Source organism: Cryptomeria japonica, chromosome 10 (genome assembly GCF_030272615.1).
Source record: "Cryptomeria japonica chromosome 10, Sugi_1.0, whole genome shotgun sequence".
In the NCBI taxonomy this organism is placed as follows: domain Eukaryota; kingdom Viridiplantae; phylum Streptophyta; class Pinopsida; order Cupressales; family Cupressaceae; genus Cryptomeria; species Cryptomeria japonica.
The window spans coordinates 459,513,910-459,534,270 of record NC_081414.1 but is presented as its reverse complement, the minus strand read 5'-3'; the positions used below and the strand labels follow the sequence as shown (position 1 = coordinate 459,534,270).

General features: G+C 37.4%; 1 protein-coding gene across 1 annotated transcript in view; it reads right to left on the bottom strand.

Annotated features, from left to right (window-relative positions):
- LOC131067521 (ubiquitin-like modifier-activating enzyme 5) overlaps positions 1-20,361 on the bottom strand; it is a 166,568-nt gene that overhangs the window by 137,623 nt on the left and 8,584 nt on the right. The window contains exons 4-5 of the mRNA XM_058002553.2: positions 17,376-17,504; positions 11,626-11,694 (exon numbers count right to left, since the gene is read on the bottom strand). Of these exons, the coding sequence (XP_057858536.2) occupies positions 11,626-11,694; positions 17,376-17,504 (198 nt within the window). The remainder of the gene's footprint in view (positions 1-11,625; positions 11,695-17,375; positions 17,505-20,361) is intronic.

The window sequence follows — 20,361 nt, the reverse complement described above, 5'->3', positions numbered from 1 at the left end:
ACTATCGGCTGCATTAGCCCAGTAGTCTTCCAGATCTAGTCTATGCTCAAACGTTGTCCCTTCGATCTTCTTTATCCTCTGGAATGGATCGAAATCTTTTCTTGCCTTGTATTGGTAAAAGGGATACCAGGCCAGCTCTTTCTCAGCGGTAGCTGCAGCTTGTGATGATGGACATGTTTCCAGCCCATTACCAATTTTAAGTGAGGATGTGCCTGCCTTCTTCTGCTTATCCCTTTGAATCACTATATACTCCTCCAATTGTCTCACAACCTCGAGCAACACCACTCGGTTGGTAGGGTAAGCTGGAAGCTTGTATGGAGGACCAGAGAATCCCTGAATTTGGAGGTAAGTGAACTTTGGATATTGGATGTACCAACACCCGAACCGACTGATAAAGTCCATAGACTCTTGAGAGAGCCTCTGGTGCAGGCCACCTTGAAGGGTTCGAGTAATGTGCATTAGGAAGGCATCATTCACCCTTTTGAAATGGAACTTTTCCTCCATATGGAGCTGGGGATAGCAATCATATACCGGGAATTGGTTCTCCTTGTTCCCAACTTCCCCTCTACAAGTGAGACCTCTGTACCTGTAGGTCCTAGCTAAAGAATAGAACAAGTAAGAACTCATGAAGAAAGTCCTGTTTGCCTCCAGATTCCTTAGCTGGCTGTCTAAACTGTCGCTGATCATACGGGCCCAGTCTATCATTTTTACTCCATTGATTATTTCATTAAAGAAATAATACATCCAGGGTTCGAATGGAGCTCCCTGAGGATTTCCTATTATTCTATTGAGCAAGACGATCATGTCCCCAATGTCCTCCTTGAAGTATGCTCGTACTAGGCTCTTTCTCTGAAGTTTAGAGGCGCCCTTCCTCGGCTTGTCTAACCAGGAATGATTAACTATGGCATCATATTCTTCCAGGTGATCATGGTATAGACTGTCAGCTTCATCCTCGATCATATATACTGTGTTGTGGTACTCAGGGATCCCGAAGGCCTCTCTAATGGCCTCATCGCTGACATTTGCCAACACTCTTCCATCAAGTGCAACAATATCCTTACTGATGGGGTTGTAGTGTTTGGCACATTCAACTACTAGTTCATTGCACTGCATAGTGGGGAGGAAACCGGCAGCGTGCACGATACCACTCTTCATCATCTTCCGCGCAATGGTGGTAGGCACAAGGTTGTCCAGACCAAACATTCGCTTCTTAAACTCCCTCAGATTGATGTGTCCGAGGTTGGTGTCGCTAATGTTCTTCCACTTGGAAGTCATCCTGGACTCAGGAGGAGCATCTTTATCTACCTGGAACTTCATGGCGCTCAAGACCTGCAGATGAATGATAAAAACTTTAAGTTAGAAAAAATTCTGCAGAATTTTGAAAAAAAAATAACGGGGCTGCGAAATGGCTAAGTGTTGGAAAATTTTCATTTTTTCACTCTCATTACTTAGCCACCAAAGTTTAATTTTCACCTCCAGACCCTCAGCCTTGAAGCTGGTTGAATTCCTCATCAAGTGTCAAAACTTTCGAAAAAAAATTTATACTTAGCCAAAAAAGTTGAATTTTCACCTCCAAACCCTCAGCCTTGACGCTGGTTGAAGTCCTCATCAAGTGTTAAAACTTTCGAAAATTTTTATACTTAGCCAAAAAAGTTGAATTTTCTTTCTCCAAAATCATTTATTAAATTCTAGAAAAATATCCAAAAAATTCACAATTTTAATTTTAGCTCTGACTCGGCTAGACTTTTCTCCAAAATATTGAGAAAATTCAGAAAAGATGCCTTTATCCAGAAATCTATAAGCCTTCTGCCAAAATATTATCCGACTTCCAGCAATATCTAGAATTTCCTCCAGATTATCTTCAAACTGACATACTTTACCAAGCTCTCCTTAGTAATTTTGAACTTCTTGGTGTAATAATGAATTTGATAATGAAGTATTTGTAGACAAGTTTTAAGAAAAACCCCTAAAATCATCCAACTCATACTTCTAATTAAAAAAAAACTTTCCATTTTAATTTAAGTTTGAAGATATTCCATTAATCCTCCAATATTCCCTTTCAAAAAAAACTTTCCATTTTGAATTAATATCTTAATAAATTTTTAATATTCCCTCAATATTCTCAAAAAAAACACATTCCATTTTGGATTTATTTTGAGGATTTTTTTTTTATTTAGATATTTCTTCATTTTGGATTTAATTTTGAAATTTCTGTGGATTTTGTGACATTATGTTGACTTTGTTTGACCTTCCATGTGTAGGTTGATTTTTTTTTAATTTTATTTCCATCCTTTTCAAATTTTGGCGAATTTAGCCAACCTCTCCAGGTATGGCGGACTTTGATGTTGACTCCTTCATGGCTTCCTTCACCTTGGCGGACTTTGTAGTAGGCACCTTCCTACCTTGCTCTCTTACTTGGGCGGACTTTGGTGGTCTCTCAACTTGGGCGGACTTCTATCATCTCTCCCACCTTGGGCAGACTTTGGAGACACCTCCTCATGACTTCTTCAACTTTGGGCGGACTTCAACCTTAGCCCCTTCATGGTCTCCTTCTCCCTTGGGCGGACTTCAAGCTCACCTCCTTCATGACTTCTTCATGGCTGGGCGGACTTTGAGGTTGCCTCTTTATGGTCTCTTCATGGCTGGGCGGACTTTGGAGTAGGCACCTTCCTTGGTGGACTTTGGCTTGGACTCTTCATGGCTCCCTAAGGCTTGGGCGGACTTCAAACCAAGCTCCTCCTTGGTCTCCTTTACCTTGGACGGACTTTAGGTTGGCCTCTTCATGGTCTTCTAAGCCTTGGGCGGACTTTAACTTAGCCTCTTCATTGTCTCTTCTGGCTGGGCGGACTTTAGACTTGCCTCCTCCATGACCTCTTTAGGTGGGGCGGACTTTGGAGTAGCCTCCTACGTGACCTCCAAACTTATGGCGGACTTTAGACAAGGCACCCACATGACCTCCATTAGCATGGCGGACTGCAACCTCAACACCCACATGATCTCTTCATCCTTCGTGATGGGGTTTGAACCTACAGAAACACTTCAAAACCCTTGTTAGCCAGACTTAGAAGAATTTTTGAAAGAAATTTCAAAATTTCACAGTTTAATCTAATTTAATCAGATTAACTTGAAATTTGAAATCCGTGCTTAGGTGGATCATCTAAAAAAGCAAAAAGCCTAAAATCTAGGGATTTTAGCTTTTTAGGTCAAAACTTGGAATTTTCGAATTCCGGTCAGAGCTAGTTGATGGTGCAAGTGTAAACCCTAGGTTTGCATCCCGAAAAAGAAAAAAGCCTAAAATCTACGGATTTAGCTTTTTTAGGTCAAAACTTGGAATTTTCGAATTCCGGTCGAAGCTGGTCAGTAGTGCAAGTGTAAACCCTAGGTTTGCATCCCGAAAAAGCAAAAAGCCTAAAATCTAGGGATTCAGCTTTTTTAGGTCAAAACTTGGAATTTTCGAATTCCGGTCAAAGCTGGTCAGTAGTGCAAGTGTAAACCCTAGGTTTGCATCCCGAAAAAGCAAAAAGTAGACATCCCTAAAAAATAGGAAAAACTTTCTAAAAATAGCCATACCGGGGATTGGGCTAAAAATGCCAAAAACGAAACTTCCTAAAAAATAGGAAAAAGCAAAAAAGCAAACTTTCTAAAAATAGAAAGTTGTCCAAATTCGTCCAAATCAATTGCGATCTTCGTCCTTCGGCCTCTCTAAGCACTCTGGTGGCGTTCACACTTCGGAATCACATAACTTGCAAAAACTAATTTTCAATCGTCAAGGCCTGAAATGCTCTGAACTAGACAAGGCTTGGTGAAACTGCAGCAAAAGGTCACAGGACACTAACAAAATCCTAGAAAGCAAGAAAAGAGAGGGTCCCCATTTGCAATGGGGCAATGTGTGGAAAAGGTCACAACAGGTAGGAAGTCATGGCGAATGACTTAGTTCTTTCCACATTTCTCAACTGAAAATCTAGATTGTTGCTAATGATTTTTGACCAATTGATCATTGTTCCTCTTATACAATCCTGGATAAAATAGAACATCCATCCTTCAAATAGGGCCCCCTACGGCATCCCCATCACTCGGTTTAATAGGAATACCAAATCGCTATATTCCTCCTTCAAATCTGTGCACATGAGTGTCTTGGGCGCTTTGGAATGATGAGGCCTCGGCTTAATCATCCACTCTTTATTCACTACGATTTTGCATGCATCCGCCTTCAACTTGTACTTTGCTTCATACTCATCCTTCGTTCTATCCTTCATGTCTGCACTACGGGGAATTCCAAACACTTCGGCAATCGCATCCTCAGCAAGGTAGGCAATGGTTACCCCTTTGGGAGTCCATATCATTCTGGAGAGAGGATCATAGTGTCTTGCGCATTCCAAAACTAATTGGCTGCATTGTATGGATTGTGGAAATCCAACAGCATGATGGATACCACTCCCCATGATGTTTGCATAGGTAGAAGAGGGAATCTGATTCTTTGTCCCGAACATCCTCTGCCGCATCCGCTCCATATTCAGGAAGTGCATCTTTGTGTCTATGATATCCTTCCCAGGATGACAATTTGGAATCCGTATAAAATCCCTCCTGGACCATCTTCAATTTCTTCTACCGAACTCCAATCCCGAATTTAGACATGGTACCTGCATGAAGCTAGAAGTCAATAAATTCAGAAAAATTATCCTAATAACTATTTTCAGAATTAAATTAGTTCTGATTTCTAATGATTTAGACTAGTTTTAGGAATGGAAATCAGAAATTATGATTGTTTTTCTAACAAATTCTGAAAATAGGATATAAATATGACAAGAATAGGGTATAAAACCCTCATTTTCAGACTTAGACTAAGTCTGAAAACACTTAGTATACTCAGAAAATTCATCAAAATTAGGATCATAAGAGTATACCAAAGGTCAAACTTCACTTGGAAAAGGTGAACAAAGCTCTGGTTTCAGTTTTGAATGTCTGAAGACACCTTTCCAAACTCACCAATGGCCGCCAAAAGGTCTGAAGACAACCTGCAACTTTAACATTGTTGCAGTCATGGGAGAACACTCATGTTTGATGAAATCTTACCTCCAAAGTCAAAGTTGTCAAATCTGAGCACAAAGGATGGGCTGGTAAAAAGATTTAAGTCTGAAGATAGGTCTGAAAATTGAGTTTCAGACCTGACCAGCAAGTAGGAAATGTCAACACACTCAAAATGATCATAAAATGTCCCAAAAATGTCTTCTTAATGAAATCCCCCAAGAGTGAAGTGGCTGGAAATGAAAGCCTATATCTGAAAACTGAGTTTCCAGCCAACAATGGAGGTCAAGGTAGCTCCAGCAATGGCGAAATATGCAGGTATGAGAACACAGCCTCTCAACAGTAATGGCACCCCACAAATGCAAGCAAATCCCTCCAAAAATGGGGAAAATCACCCCCAAAACAAACATCGCCTAACCCCCAAGAAAGGCACCACCTAGCAAAATTGATTTATGTGGCAAAAATGGCCACCAACCTGCTGTAATCTGCCCTCTAATGGCAGCGCCCAGGTATTTTGGACAAATAAATCACTAACTTGCAGCTTCAAACCTTCAATAGTGTCCAATGGACACTCCTCCAAAATCGCCCAGCTGGAAGAAATCTTCAAAATCAGCCACTTAGCAATCACAATCAATCACATCAGCACAATATAATATTATTTTAATGCTGGTTGGGTCTCTTTATTCATGTTTTCACCTTGAAACTTTACCACACAAGCAATGTGGGATAAAAACTTGCTTTTTATACTTGCCTAGGAAAATCGATTTGCAATGGGAAAAATATTTAATCATTAATTAATGTTGCAAATCATTTAATAATTGTTTTCGAAAATTAAATAATCGTTGGTCATCACAAAAACAATTAAATTTGGGCCCACTTTATTAAAATCTTTCAAAAATTTACCAACTTGGGCTCTCAAGGGAAATTCGCCCCATATCTGAATTAAAAAATCCAAATAAAGCTCATTAAAAATGTCACAATTTGCTCTTGGGGGAAAATCACCCTTCATTGGGATAAAAATCACAATCAAACATCATTAAATTCATCAAACAAAACACCTCTTGGGAAAATCGATTTGAATCTGGAGTCAAAATCCACTTCATTTTCATCACCAAGTCCAAAAAAATCACCTTGGGGGAAAATCAACCCCTATCTAGATAATCATCCAAATCAAAATTCCATCAAAAATTGCACTTGGTGAAATTCGCCATTCATCAGGACAATCCTCTGCATAAAAATCCAGTAAATTTTATCATAAATTGTCCTGCTGGAAAATCGATCTACATCAAGATACTTGAATTTCATTCGCATCAAAGTCATCTGCACTCCCAGGGGAAAAACATGGGTCATCAGGACAAATTACCACACTTACCCAAAAATTTACCCTCCTGGTGGAAAATCACCCTCCATCAGGAACTTGAATGGAGAAAAACAAGGTCCATCGGAAATCTAGTGGAAATTCACCTCCCATCCGGATTTTGACTGGGGGAAAATCATGGGTCATCGAAAATGTGGGGGAAAAGCACCTCCCATCAGGAATTTTGACTTTTAGACCACTAAAACATAGATTTTCATCAAGAATTTAATGATTTTTCCACTCAAAATCATCTGGACACTTCAAAGTTTCAATAAAACGCATTGGGACTTGGCCAAATTCATCAAAATTTGAGCGAGACAAAAAGAATTCCATCGGTATAAAGTGCAAATTTAACTTAAATAACCGACTAGGAGCGAGAAAACAACCCTTAAAGACCTTTTAACACTTAGGCACAAAAATATCACCGACTTGGACATTTAAAACTCGTTCACACTCAAATGGGTCTACACTTAGACAAAATTAGGATCGCCTAGACATCTAACATTTAACACACTTGATCCTATACAAAACTTCAAAACCCTAATAGCAATTAGGCATGATCACATTGCAAAGCTTGAGACTCGAACACTGGAAGTTCAAAATTGTCGGTTTCTGCCAAAACCCTAAACTAACAAGACGCGGAAAGCGGGAAAGAGAGGGTCCCCGTTTGCATTGGGGCAATGTGTGAAAAGGTCACAACACCTCCTCAATGGCATCCTTGAGAATCTAAAACTAAAAAGTGGGCATCTTTGCAATGCCCTAAACAATCAACTTCCTTAAGAAAATAAGGGCCCTCTAAACAAGTAACCATGATATCGATGAGTGGATGATGCCTAATGTTTGTCCACCTATCCATAACTATATTGCATCCACTTGCCACCCAACATTCCTTCATAGGCCCCTAAAGTAGAGGCCAGCATATGTGCAGCTTGCCTCTACAAAGTATAAGTAGAATTGTCCAATTGGCTCTAATGACCCTTTGGCCTATGAGACAAAAAAGCAAATGTAGGTGCAACTGCATTGTCTTGACCACCAACACCCCATAGCCTACATATCTTAACCTTGAATTTCAAGTTTCTCCCCAACATCTCAAATACTTCTACACCTTTTCCTTGGATATGAAGGAGGTGAGAATTAACTCTAGTAATACTGCCCTAAAATTCAACACTTCAAAAGTGGCACTTCCACAACCTTGTGCCCCCAGATGTCCCAAGCCTACTTTATACTTTTGTTGCAAATTGTTTCAAAGGAGACTTAAGATCAAAGGGATCCTTAGCAAAATCTGTCATAATTGTAGAGGGGCAATTCAAATTTGCAGCTGCACTCATCATGGATCTACTGGTTTGGATTTCACCGTCAGGGTCACCCCTCTCAGCCTCACGCTCAAGAGCATAATTGGATTCAGTTTCATTTTGAGTTTGAACCTCAACCTCATTCTCACTTGTGCCATGAGAACTCATTGTAACACTACAATAACTAAAATAAAAATTTTAAGTATAATTTTAAAATTAATATTCAAACTATGCATACAACTGCCAGCATAATGCAGAGGATTAAGACAGATTTTATTTTTGTTTTTTCTTATTTTAGATTGCACAAAGCACAGAAGCGAAGGATACACGAATAAAAATCTTCGTTCTTAAGTTTTGTCAACCTAGAATTTCACTTTTGTTTTTCTTACTTCAAGTTGCACGAAGCACAAAAGTAGAGGGCACACAAAAGTTTCATCCTAGTTAGACAATAAAAAATAAAAAATTTGAACAATGAACATATAAACTAATAAAAGTAATTTCAATTTGTAAAACTGTACCTTTAAGCATTGCTATAGGGAGGTGAATTGTGTAGCAGATCAATTGGCAAATCTTGTATGCAACCAAGAGGACGATGTATTGTATCAGATTCCAAAAAAAGATAGGATGGCCCCATCATGTAATGCTAAATTCTAATAGAGGAGTACACTATGGGTTACAAGGTTTGGAAGAGTTCGAAAAGGTAGCAAGACAAGTATTCACACGAATATCTAGAATAGATTAAGCAATTTTTGGTTTGCATTTTCCACAGGATTGCTAGAATATCTGAGTGGCTTAGAGTTGCTCATAATCTACCACTAGATCTCTCTTAAATTAGAAAACCTAGAGTTGGCATTTAAAGAAAGAGGCTACATTTTTTATGAGCTAGTGGGTCATCTGCATGTTTGGGAGTGTATATGCTTGTGTAGGGAGGAAGACATGGGAAGCAATTACAAAGATTGTTCCATTGCTGGTTGACAAAAGCTAAGGAACCAAGCAAAGGCATTATTGGATCAGAATGGTTTGACAGGGAATATTCTCATGATAGAAGGTTGGTCAAGATGTTTCTTACAAATGTAGCCTTCGACAAGAGAAGGAAAAGGATGGCAAAAATCGCAATGAATGGTTTCATAAGATTAACTTTGAGTGTGATGGCTATCCAAACTATTTTTTGCATTCAATAAACGGCCTACAAAGGGATCCATTGTAGGGTTCTTCAATGTTTTTGCTGGTAAACTCAAGCAAGGTTCTCACAAAAGCTCTGCGACTTTATTGGAAGGACTAATTAGGAATCGAATGGAGGTGTTTAGTTTCTTCATTTAACAACATGAGAATCTTTTCAACGAAAGGTAATTGGTTTAGGGTTTATATATATATACAAAGATAACTATAATCACAATATAGGGTTCATCCCATCCCATAGTATGATGGTGAAGTGGTGATGTTATTGTGGCCACCATGGTTTAAACCTCCATTGGACCATTGTGATCACAAGCTTGTGTCTTAGTTAATCCAACGCGCTTGCGAGTTTGATCTTCAGCATTCATGCCTATTCTTTGAACCCACATTGGACTGGTCTGCTTGTGGACTTTGTGCCCCTGTCGAGCTATCATGTTCGCAGGTTAAAAATTCTCGCTGTCACCAATCAAAAAAAACTATAATAACAATACAAAAATATTAAAAAAAATATATATTAACAAATTCAAAAAAAATCAATAGAATATACAAATGTATTATCAAATAATATGATAAATATGTACATTCATTACTTATTATGTAAACAATTAACTAAATATATAATATAAATTAATAATCATATAATATTATAAATACAATATATATTCATTACTTATTATATATAAACAATAAATTAATATTAAAGAATATATAAATTATAGTATCTTCTTATATATTATAGTCTTACAAACATGCTGATTGACGCATAGTCCATGATAAAGTCATTTCATTGGTGAAGCGGCCACCAAAGTTCAAACCCTCGTTGGGCCGCTAAGCTCACAAACCTTGTGTCTTCGTTGGGTTGGCATGCTCATACGATATGAGCTTTCATTGGGTTGTTGTGCTCGTAGGTTGTGGCCTTCATTGGGCTATTGTGCTCACAAGTTTGAACAAGTGAAAAGTGGCGAATACGGGATTGAGGCCCCTCAATGTGGCCTCAAAAGTTAAAGCAGGAAGAGATCCTCCATAAGTGGTCTCTCTAGGTTCAAACCAAGATAAAAACCCAAGTTTCCTCAACAACAAAAAAATCTTACAAAAGTAAATATAAAGTTAAATTAAATTTAAACAAATTTAAATTTATCAAAAGCTAAATGCAAAATGAAAAACTAATACCTAAATATGCAATGACATTTTATTTGTTAATGTGCAAGGTTCCTTGCCTACGTACAAGGTTGAGATGGCCACTCTACCTCTGACACAAACTTTACATTGTGAAATCAAGACATCCTATGTCAAACCATTTCAATGAACCCTGTTGATTTACCCTCAAAAATGACAAAATGCAAAAATTGGAGCTAGCAAATAAGTGCTCATTCATTTTCCCTTCATCAATCACTTCGAAATTTAAACTATAAGGCATAACAACCCAAGTACATCACAAGTATAAGCAAGCCATGCTTAAGGCAAGAAACTCATCCCTAGACACATTCTTATTCAAGCAAGGAGAAGTGAACCCACACCTTATGTGAACATTCCAAAAAAAATGAACTGCTCCAAGTCCCCAATCACTATTTTTCAATCAATTATGAGTATAAAAATGTCTCTAGAACAAGAAATGAGCCCATGGACTTAACAACAAAGCTCTACATACATCTTTTTCCTACACCTCTATTAAAACCCTTATCTATAGCCTATTGTTCCAAAAAGCTGAATATAACATGAAGAATCATCCACAATGTCAGCTTTTATGCAATGTTTACAACTTGTTCTTATGATCTCAAAACTTTGAAGTGGGTGTTTTTCATCAAGCAATCGTAGAGAAGGGGAAGAGACATTGTTTATAGCCATTGCCCTAACCCCACGAGAAAAAATAATGAAACCACCTATATGGTTACGTAACTCCCCTCTACATGAACAGACAATTGTGTAAACTACTAGAAATTACGAAATCGTCCCCTCATTTGGCAACTTTGTTGCCAGCTATAAAATACTTCATTTCTTCATTTTTTTCCCCTATTTTTTTACTTCCCTAAGATGTTCCAAACCACCCCAAGGTCATCTTCAGCACTAAAATCTGGCTATTGGCTTCAAAACCAAGACAGCAAGGACAAACAGATTTTTGGCAACTTTCACAAAAGGTGACAACTTTTGTTGCTCATGCAACCACTTCAATCCGATTTTTGAATAAGAGATGAAGAAATTTCTCATAACTTGGGAAAGGTAATAGGATTGCTACTGGAAAATTTTAAAATATTTATATATAAATATACAAATTACAAGAGAGATTACAATATGCACAAACTCAAAAAATAATATAATTTTTTCTTTGTACAATTATATAAAAAATTATATTTGGGGATGTCATTAGAACATCTATAAGAGAAAAAAATGGGGGCATTGTCTGGCATCTTGGGACATCTACACATCTGCAAGGGGGTGTCCCCAAAGACACTAACACATTTGGGTTAGGGAGTTTAGGAATGGCAAATTTTGAAAATCTTGTCTCTGTGCCTAAGACATCCAAGATGCCTATCAAACCTGGGGAGGTGAGGCATTTTGTTGAATAATTATTTGGCAGTAGAAAGAAGGGCTGGTCATAGCTGCATGACCATTCATGATAAATAATTCCTCGATTAAATTGTCGGATGATACCATTATCTATATACAAAAAAATACTCACATGTTATACATGAGTACAATTAATATTTCCATAATCTCACAACATTCTAATGACGAAAGGCAGCTTAAAAGTTATAATCACCATTGATAGAATCTTACCTCAAGTAAAACATCTGGATTAATGTTAGTAAGTGTCTGAACTGCAGCATCTGTTTTAGTCATACCAACCTGCTATGCAACATTAGATTCAAAAAAAAGTATGATCAAAAATATAGCTTTTGATATCTTGCATTTCTTGCTACTTTACAGTTAATCTTTAAACAGTTAAAATTCTGTTTTAGAAAATAAGTTTTCACAATTGCCTTAGCCTTGGCCACAGAGATATAAGAAATCTAGAGGCCGGCATTTAGGCATTAAATCAAATCAGACCATCATAAATTTTAAGATCAAAAACAAAAACAAAAAGGCTGGAAAAACAGTAACAGATTTAATTTTTTTTCTAGTTCTCAAAACAAGAAGAAAATATATATTGAGAGATATTCTCTTTGCTACTTTCTTGAGCATTCTCTTTGGTGCTTTCTTGAGCTCTATTAGGGATTAGAGTCTCATACTAATATCAAAACTTTGACCGTAAGACATTTGAGTCAGATACATTGGTCAACTCTCTCATAAAGAGAATTTTTTTAGCTGTCAACCTCCCTTAAGAAGACATGTCTATGGACTCGTTTACTGATGGCATTGCAATGCTGGGCCTTGATAGAGCACTTACAAGAGGCTAACTATGTGCTGGTGGATTGGCTTGGGGCTTATATATGGCATGAGTTAATTCTTGGCCTCTAACAATAGCTCCATTGAGTTTTTACCACAAATTGCTAGTCTCTTTGGGTTGGGCTACTGTTCTAATTGCTGTAGCAGATGTTTCATAAAACATTATTTTGGACTTTTCAATAGCCTGCGCTCAACAGTCTATGAATAATGAAGATATCCACTAAATATAAGGCAGTTTTGCTACTGCTGATGGCTTCCTTCTGAGCCTGAGTAAAGCTGACTAGGTAAGCATTGCCTCGTTCAGGGAGGGAGCTTTGGAGCTCCCTAACATTGATTTTTTAGACAACCTTATTAAATTCGTCTTCATTTTTTGTGCCTACTGGCTGTATTATACTGTGACACACATTCCAAGACCAGCATCTAGTTTAAAATTAACATTGGAATCATTAGCATTATTTGCAGGAGCCAGAATCTCTGTGGTTGTCTTGGCAGCATGAACAACAGAGGTGGCACAGTTGTCAGAAGAGAGAAATTAAATCTTGCTTCCATTATTAAAAGATGACAATAATCTGAGTGGATGGAGACATTGAAGGGGAATCATAAGCCAAAACACAATAAATTCTCTGATAAATGGAGTTGCAATCCTTGGCATACCAGAATTTCATGGGGAGCCATTACGACATGAAAAATTAGGATGGTATAGGTTATATGGAAAACAATCAATGTCTGACTCCCACAAGGTCACAAGGCATGAGATGAAAAATCACATTTAGTTATGCAGTGCAGCGTGAGTCGTAGCCTAACATGGGGTGGGATAAATGTGCAAAATTGTCATATGCAAACAAGGAAACAAAATGAATCATAAAACACGGACTGATAAAGTAACCTAAATAAGGCATTGGATGGGATTGAAACTTGAAGGGCAATGTGAAGAATAGAAATCAAAAAACATGGTCGGCAAGAGTCAATCAAAATCCTAATGTAAGGGCATGATCCACCACATTTGTGCCACCACTACACAAGAAGCAAGTAAATATGTTGAAGTCTTGCAATGGAAAAATTCATTAAGAAGATGTACACTAGAGGCTATGAATTGATTGTACCCATCCATTGAGGTTCATTTTAAACCTAACTGATCAAGATCCGTCTCCTAAAGCAGGGTCATCTTTTGTCAGACCATGTATAAGTGTTTAACAATTTCCAATGCAAGCCCTAAATTTTCCCTATAGAACAATATCACTAGCACAGAACAGTGCAACATCACTGCGTAAAGATCAAGATTCTGTGTGCACAACAGTGGGTGATGATGTTTGAGCAAAGCAATATGCCACAGTGAAGCCAATCAGAAGGTAAGGCAGACCCCTTTAATCTGCAACATACTACAGTGGTGAAAGATCCACCCTAGTTGATGCCATAGGATTTGCTCAGGATCTCAGCTTGTGCACTTAAGTATTTGCAGGGTTTAGAGTTGAAGAAGTTTGCTATTTGTTCCAGTTTTACCAGGTTTGAAAGCTTCCAATTTGTTAAGGTTTTTGATGCTATGTGTGTGTGCACGCTTGAGTGAAGAACATCTGCCGCGGACATATTACCAACTGTATTAAGCCCAAGAGTAATTCGCATTTTTTATCAATCTTGTGGAAGTAGGGGTGATTCATTGTATTGAAGATTACAAGGCATATTCCAAGGGTCACGCCTTTCCAAAGCTACCTAAAGAGGTTCGACGCAAGTGCTGATTAGTAAACAAAATAAATAAGACAAACCTGAGCAGGACATGGCAAGGGTGACACAAGGAAGAAAAAAAGAAAATAACAAACTCAACGCATCTATATGGATTCACCAAGTTTGATGTGGCCTTGAATGGGTCAATTCTATGCCATTAGACAAAGGATAAAAGTTCTGCAGCTGTCAAGGATGAGTTTTAATAAGACAGAGAAAAGATTTGAGTCGCCAAACTTTGGAAAGATTAATCAGAGAAGACAAGGGAATCACTTGAGACAAAGTTGACTCAGCACTGGTCTGTTAAAGAAATTGCACCCTTTAGTGCTGTTGTATATTATTTTGGGGTTAGCCGCACATTTTAAGTGGAATATCAAGCTTGTTTGCAAATGCTGTTTGAAGCTGGCGGTGCATGCTGAGTTTGTTATGAGAAATGGTGATTTTCAAAACCTGAAACATTCATTACTGTGCATTGCTGAAGAACTTATATCAGCGTATGGAGACATTGACAACCTGTTCATGTGAACAAAGTGAAGAAACTACGTTTTTTCCTGTAGCTGTTCATTGAAGCTTATGCTCAGAATTTGTAAGTGTTACTTCTAAAGTTGTACCAAAATTTTATAGAAGTAAGCCTCTGTAATCTACAGCAGCAGCAATTTGCAATCTGGTAATAAATTTATGTTTGTTCATGGTTTGGAGCTCTGCATACTGTATGTGTTTCAGACATTATATTCATCTCTCCATATTTCTGAGTATTCTTTGTTATAGACATATTCAAATGAATGAGGTTATTTGTTAAATATACTGTGGATCACGTGCTAAGCTGGACATGCAATGAAGTTATTCAAATTATTGTTTATAAGTGTTGTCAATCTGTCAAACACAGTAATATTTGAATTCAACTGGGCATATCTGTAGTTGTCATTGGAACAAACATGAAACTTAACATTCATGTGAGTCTCAGATATATTGCACAAAAGTTCAAAACTGAACGCTCTTTTGAGGTCATACAATGTTAAGGTGAAGAGTGCTGAACTCGGTGAGGAATCAGAGAGCATGCGAACTGTTCGTCTTGATGTCTGTGAACTGAATTAAGGAGAAAGGTGCGAAAAATTGGGGTGCAATTTGGGGTGGCTTATTACAATATGACCAACCTAGGGGAAAGAGACACACGCAGTTTAATTCTCAATTACTTTCCATTTACTATCCCTCCTTGCAGTCACAACTTTAGCACAAACTCTTTGGAATCAAGTTGATATTATTTAAGAGACTGAAGAGCATCTTGCTGGCTGTCAAAGTTTGTGAGCACTCCTTTGTCAAATTGAAATTGAAATTAAATTTGATTCATTGAATAATAAGAGTGCCTTATGCCTGATGAAGAGGACCGCTACAACTTAGGAGTCTATGAACTCAAAGGTTGAATCCTTTGGGTTTTCATTCTTTTTATGATCAAATTTTGTCAGATACACCATCTCAAAAAAGATGTTGAATTTTCCTCTGACCACATGTGACCTGAGTCCGTACTTCAACATTTTTATAATATATTGTTGAAATTGTGATTTCCTTCTTCATATGCTCATGTTGGATAAGAATTTCAATTGTTGGTGCTTGAGATTGCTTGAGTATAACCATCCTTGACTCTTGCATCTAGGTTGTACTGTTTAAGTTTGTAATAACGCGATTTTGTTGCTGAACTTATTCTTTACATTATGTACCTGAGCCTATACCGTCAACCTCTAAATGCATTTGAAAAGTCCTTGCAAGCAAGCTGCTTTGAAATATATTATGGATAAGATTCACAAAAGAGCTCATAAATAGTATGAAAGGACTCAACTCCAAAGGCTGTTCGAAGGTCCTTGATCCTTTATTTTATTGCTTTAAAGAATACTTGTAACTCATACACCCATGCTACCTACAAAACACACTTCTCTGATACATGCATGGTTTCAGTCCACGAGAGCATTTTTGCATTGCCCAAACAAACTCACTTAAAATGCACATTAAAAATTTTATAAAAGTGTTTATTGACAAAAACAAAAAGAAAACAACATTTGCTCAAAAAATAGTTTCTTGTTGTGATGCACAACTATAGAAAACTCATGGTCATGCGACAGAACCCTAATGACAATATTGCATGCTCACTTCAATTGTTTTCTTATTTCTTGAGATGAGATAATCGTCATCTGTAAGCATCCCTGATTTAGAGCTATAACATGATCCAGCATATACTCTTGTGAAACTATTTTCAACAATTTTATTTTATTTATGCCCTGCTCAAACCACCTGTAAATGCTCTTGGCCACACCATAAGCCCCTTTGATCAATTATCTTAGCTGCTAACACTTTAGGAACTCCAGACATAAGGATTTCAGACAAAAAATACACATTTGAACCTTACTTTTCCAAGGGGAACCAGACCCACCTAAACTATGACACTGCTTCTTAAACCACTCTGCATTATAGAATGTTATCAACTAATGATTACAAGCTCAAAAAATAATGAATATAAGCTTTAAGTTTATTGATTCATAATCTTGTCTTCTTTTCACATTCTTTTATCAAATAATTTTACATTGTTCCGAGTGAGGAGAAAGAAGAAAATGATTGTTCAAAATTCAAACCACATATTGAAAAAAAAATCAGAAAAAACAATCATAGAACTTATTTTCAAGCTATAATATCCCGGCACCAATACTAAAGTGTACTCATCCAGAAATTACTTGTAGTTTAACTGTTGATGTAATAGCTACAGGAGATTTCTTTCTCCTTTAAATCGAAATTAATAATAAATATCAAATGAAAGATATAAGGCCGACTCAAGGAGTTGCTATTTAAACATATAATAATTATATTTATTTATATTAAGGCCGACTCATGGGAAAGTCGCCTCATTTCATTTTGTAAAGTCGTCTCCTTGATGAGGCCGACTATTCATGAAGAGACACCGAGTTATGTATATATACTCATGTCAATCTCCTTCATTTGGTATCCAATTCAATTCTTCAGCAGCAAGTTCATACCTTAGCAGCAGATCTTCATTTGATAGCAGCAGATCTAATCAATCATGGAGGAGAACAATTATCTTCAGCAGATTGTCATCTTGCTTCAGATCGATTATAATCAAGGAGAAATAATATCATTTATAGATTTGCATCTAGAGAGGTGCTATCATCTTTGCATCAATCGGCCTTGTGATTGGCCAAGTTGTAAAGCAGATTTTCTGCCTTATTCAATATAATATATGTGATTTATTATTGGCTGGGTTTTTCTCCCTCAAAAAGGAGGGTTTTCCCAGGGTGAACTGCTGTGTTAATTGTCTATTGTGTTGTGTATTTCTGCTTATTTCATTTCTGATCCTAAAACTAACATTAACTACCTATATAACAGAAGTGTACTTCTTTGTTAGAGCAAAGAAAAGAACATGCCTGTTCTGGCCGGAAGAAAAGTCTATTCATATTTGCTAATTCCACAGTGTCATAATCATACAACAAAAGTCGCCCAATTCCACATCTTGTGAGCATTTCAGCTGCAACACTTCCTACACCACCAATGCCCTGCAAAAAGTAATCACATCAAAACGAACAACCAAAGTCAGGCCAAGAAAGCAAATAACTGGAAGCCAATAAAATAGCAGCAATTCAACATTTTACAAAGAAAAATATATATTTCTCTTAAAAGACAATGACTGGGTAGTACCAAACAAATTTAATATAATATATCAAGAAGATTGAAGACAAAGGTTTCCTGTGAGGGTAACCTACCATCAACTATGTTAGGAGAAATTGTCCTGGAAAACAATCAGCAGAAGACTTCCATATGCTGACAGTGTGATTGATAATCTATGTTGTAATAGATTTGCTGACTGACATATGAAGATTTGGAAAACTTTCAAGTAAAAAGGCGGCATCACTCTTATCTCATCAATGAATTATATGCATTTCAGTGAACTCAACATTAAGGATGGGAATAAGAAATTTGAACAAAATGCATCATTTTAAATATATACAATACCTACTTCAGATGAAGCTTCTGCATAGGGCATTAGTTTCACTTTATGATTGTAACATACTTGGAGGAGGCACATATGAATGTAGCTAAAATTAACATGGTTGCAGTCCAATTATAATATGCATGCATTACTTGATCTATCCATTCAATGAAGCAAGCTAAGTTTGTAATAGAAGAATCTCATTTCATGCGAGACTTTATGGCAGATCATGTGGCATCAGCCATCACAATGAACTCCTGCGATGCCATAACAGCCCAGAATAATAAATGGTCTATATGTTGAATTATGCAAATATTGGGGCATCTAAAGGTCAAAGGAGGTATTTACAATGTAAATTCATCATCACCTACGATGTAAGCAGAAGGATAGATTTATTTTACGGTTTGAAGACCAAGATCTGATTCAGAAAGCAACAATGTGTTTCACAATAGAGACTTACAGTTCGAGCACCTTTCACATCTAACACCTGCTTGATATCCCACAGTAGGCAATGAACAGATGAATTTATATCAGGGAATTTCATTCAAGCATTTGAGGAATGCAAGCAACAAGATTCCCTCTGATGTGTGCTATTGGATGAATTAATTAATTGCAGAGATATTATATCGTTTGCCATCCTGCAATGTTTGAGTACTCCATTAGTCCTAAGTTGTAGCGGTCCTAAATGACAGATAATCAGTTAGTCAGAACCCTGATGATGGATCATGGAGTTTGTTCCGAAACGTTGGTAGTACTAAAAATCACAAATTCCAATAACTTTCTGTGTTTTTTATCAAAAACCAGTTTCAAAGGTAAGATCATTTTGATGTGCACGGTATAATTATGAAAAAAAAGATTTAAGAGAATTTAGACATTGAGACAATGCTCGGAGGAATTTGATTTCAGAATATTTTAGTGCTGAAGACAAGGCAGAAGATACTAAAACTCAGTGACTCCAGATGTAACGTCCCCTTGGTGGACCACTCCATATTATACCCTAAATTCACAAAACCAAATGAAACAAAGCATATAATATAGTTAGGGGTACATTTTTCTCTTAAGAATAAGATGTGCAATCAAGTTAGGTAACATTGCATACACAGTTCATGAAATAAATATATCATTAGAGCAGGAAAATTATATATTCATCAATATGCAGCAAGTCTGATTTGTATGTGAATCCCAGTCATATAAAGTATGGAATAAGGAGACATGGCAGGGTGCCCTAAGACGGCCGAGGAAAATTATATATTCATCAATATGCAGCAAGTCTGATTTGTATGTGAATCCCAGTCATATAAAGTATGGAATAAGGAGACATGGTAGGGAGCCCTAAGACGGCCGTTCTCCCTCCATGCAATCCTCCACCATTCTTCCATGGCTGGAGATCTTTGGGTTCATCACCAGTCCCTCAGCATAGGGGTTGGAAGGGGAATTGCAATAGGGTGCCCTTAGTTGTTCTCTCCCTCTCTCAGTGCAATAAGGTGCCCTAATAGTTGTTCTCCCTACTTGCCACTGTAGCAGGGTGCCCTAAAAAGCTGTTATCCCTTAATGCGAATTCCTTCCTTACCCTTTGTGACAGACTATTGCAATGCTATTATGTATATTTTAATAATTATTAGTATTAACAAAGATGTGCATATATATTCATATATCATAGCTAGGCAATAATCTCTACAAATACATACACATACATACATATATATATATCAAAGTTCCCAGACTCGGACTCGGCTTTGACTCGGCAAGGCTGACTTGGCTCGAACTCGGCAATGACTCAGCAACGACTCGGCAACGACTCGTCAAAATAAGAAAACCCTTGAAATTTAGAGATTTTTAACAATTTAAAACTTGTTTCATACACCCATTATTGAATTAAGCTTAAAGACACTATAACATCATCAAATAGAAGCTAATTTGATCACATACATCCATCACATGCGTAGAAATGTAAATTGTAGCTGAAGGAATTAGAAAACATAGATATATAGAGTTATAAATGTTGTCCAATGTATATAAAATCCATGACTTCAAATGTTCCCAAACATATATGCAACTGTAAATTGTAAACAAAAACAAGTCTATGGCTCAGGCTCTGGCTCAGCCTCGTCTATCTGCCTCCTAGAAAGGCGTCTAAGGTAGGTCCTAGATGACTGAGTAGCCATAGTCTCTACCTGTGATGTGCCAATCTGAGTAGCCATACGTGTTGTGCTTGATCGTGCCCTATCCTCCTCCTCTGCCATAGCCACAGCCTCAGGCTCTCTATCTGCCTGGTCAACCCACTCAAGGTCCTCATCAGTGAAGATTGGATCGGTGGACTCAGTGAGCCAATCGGACTCAGGGTCGACTTCCTCTAGAGTGATCAGAGAGGAGTCAGCGTCCAAAATATGTCTGGTCCTGAGACGGAGGTTGTAATGAACAAA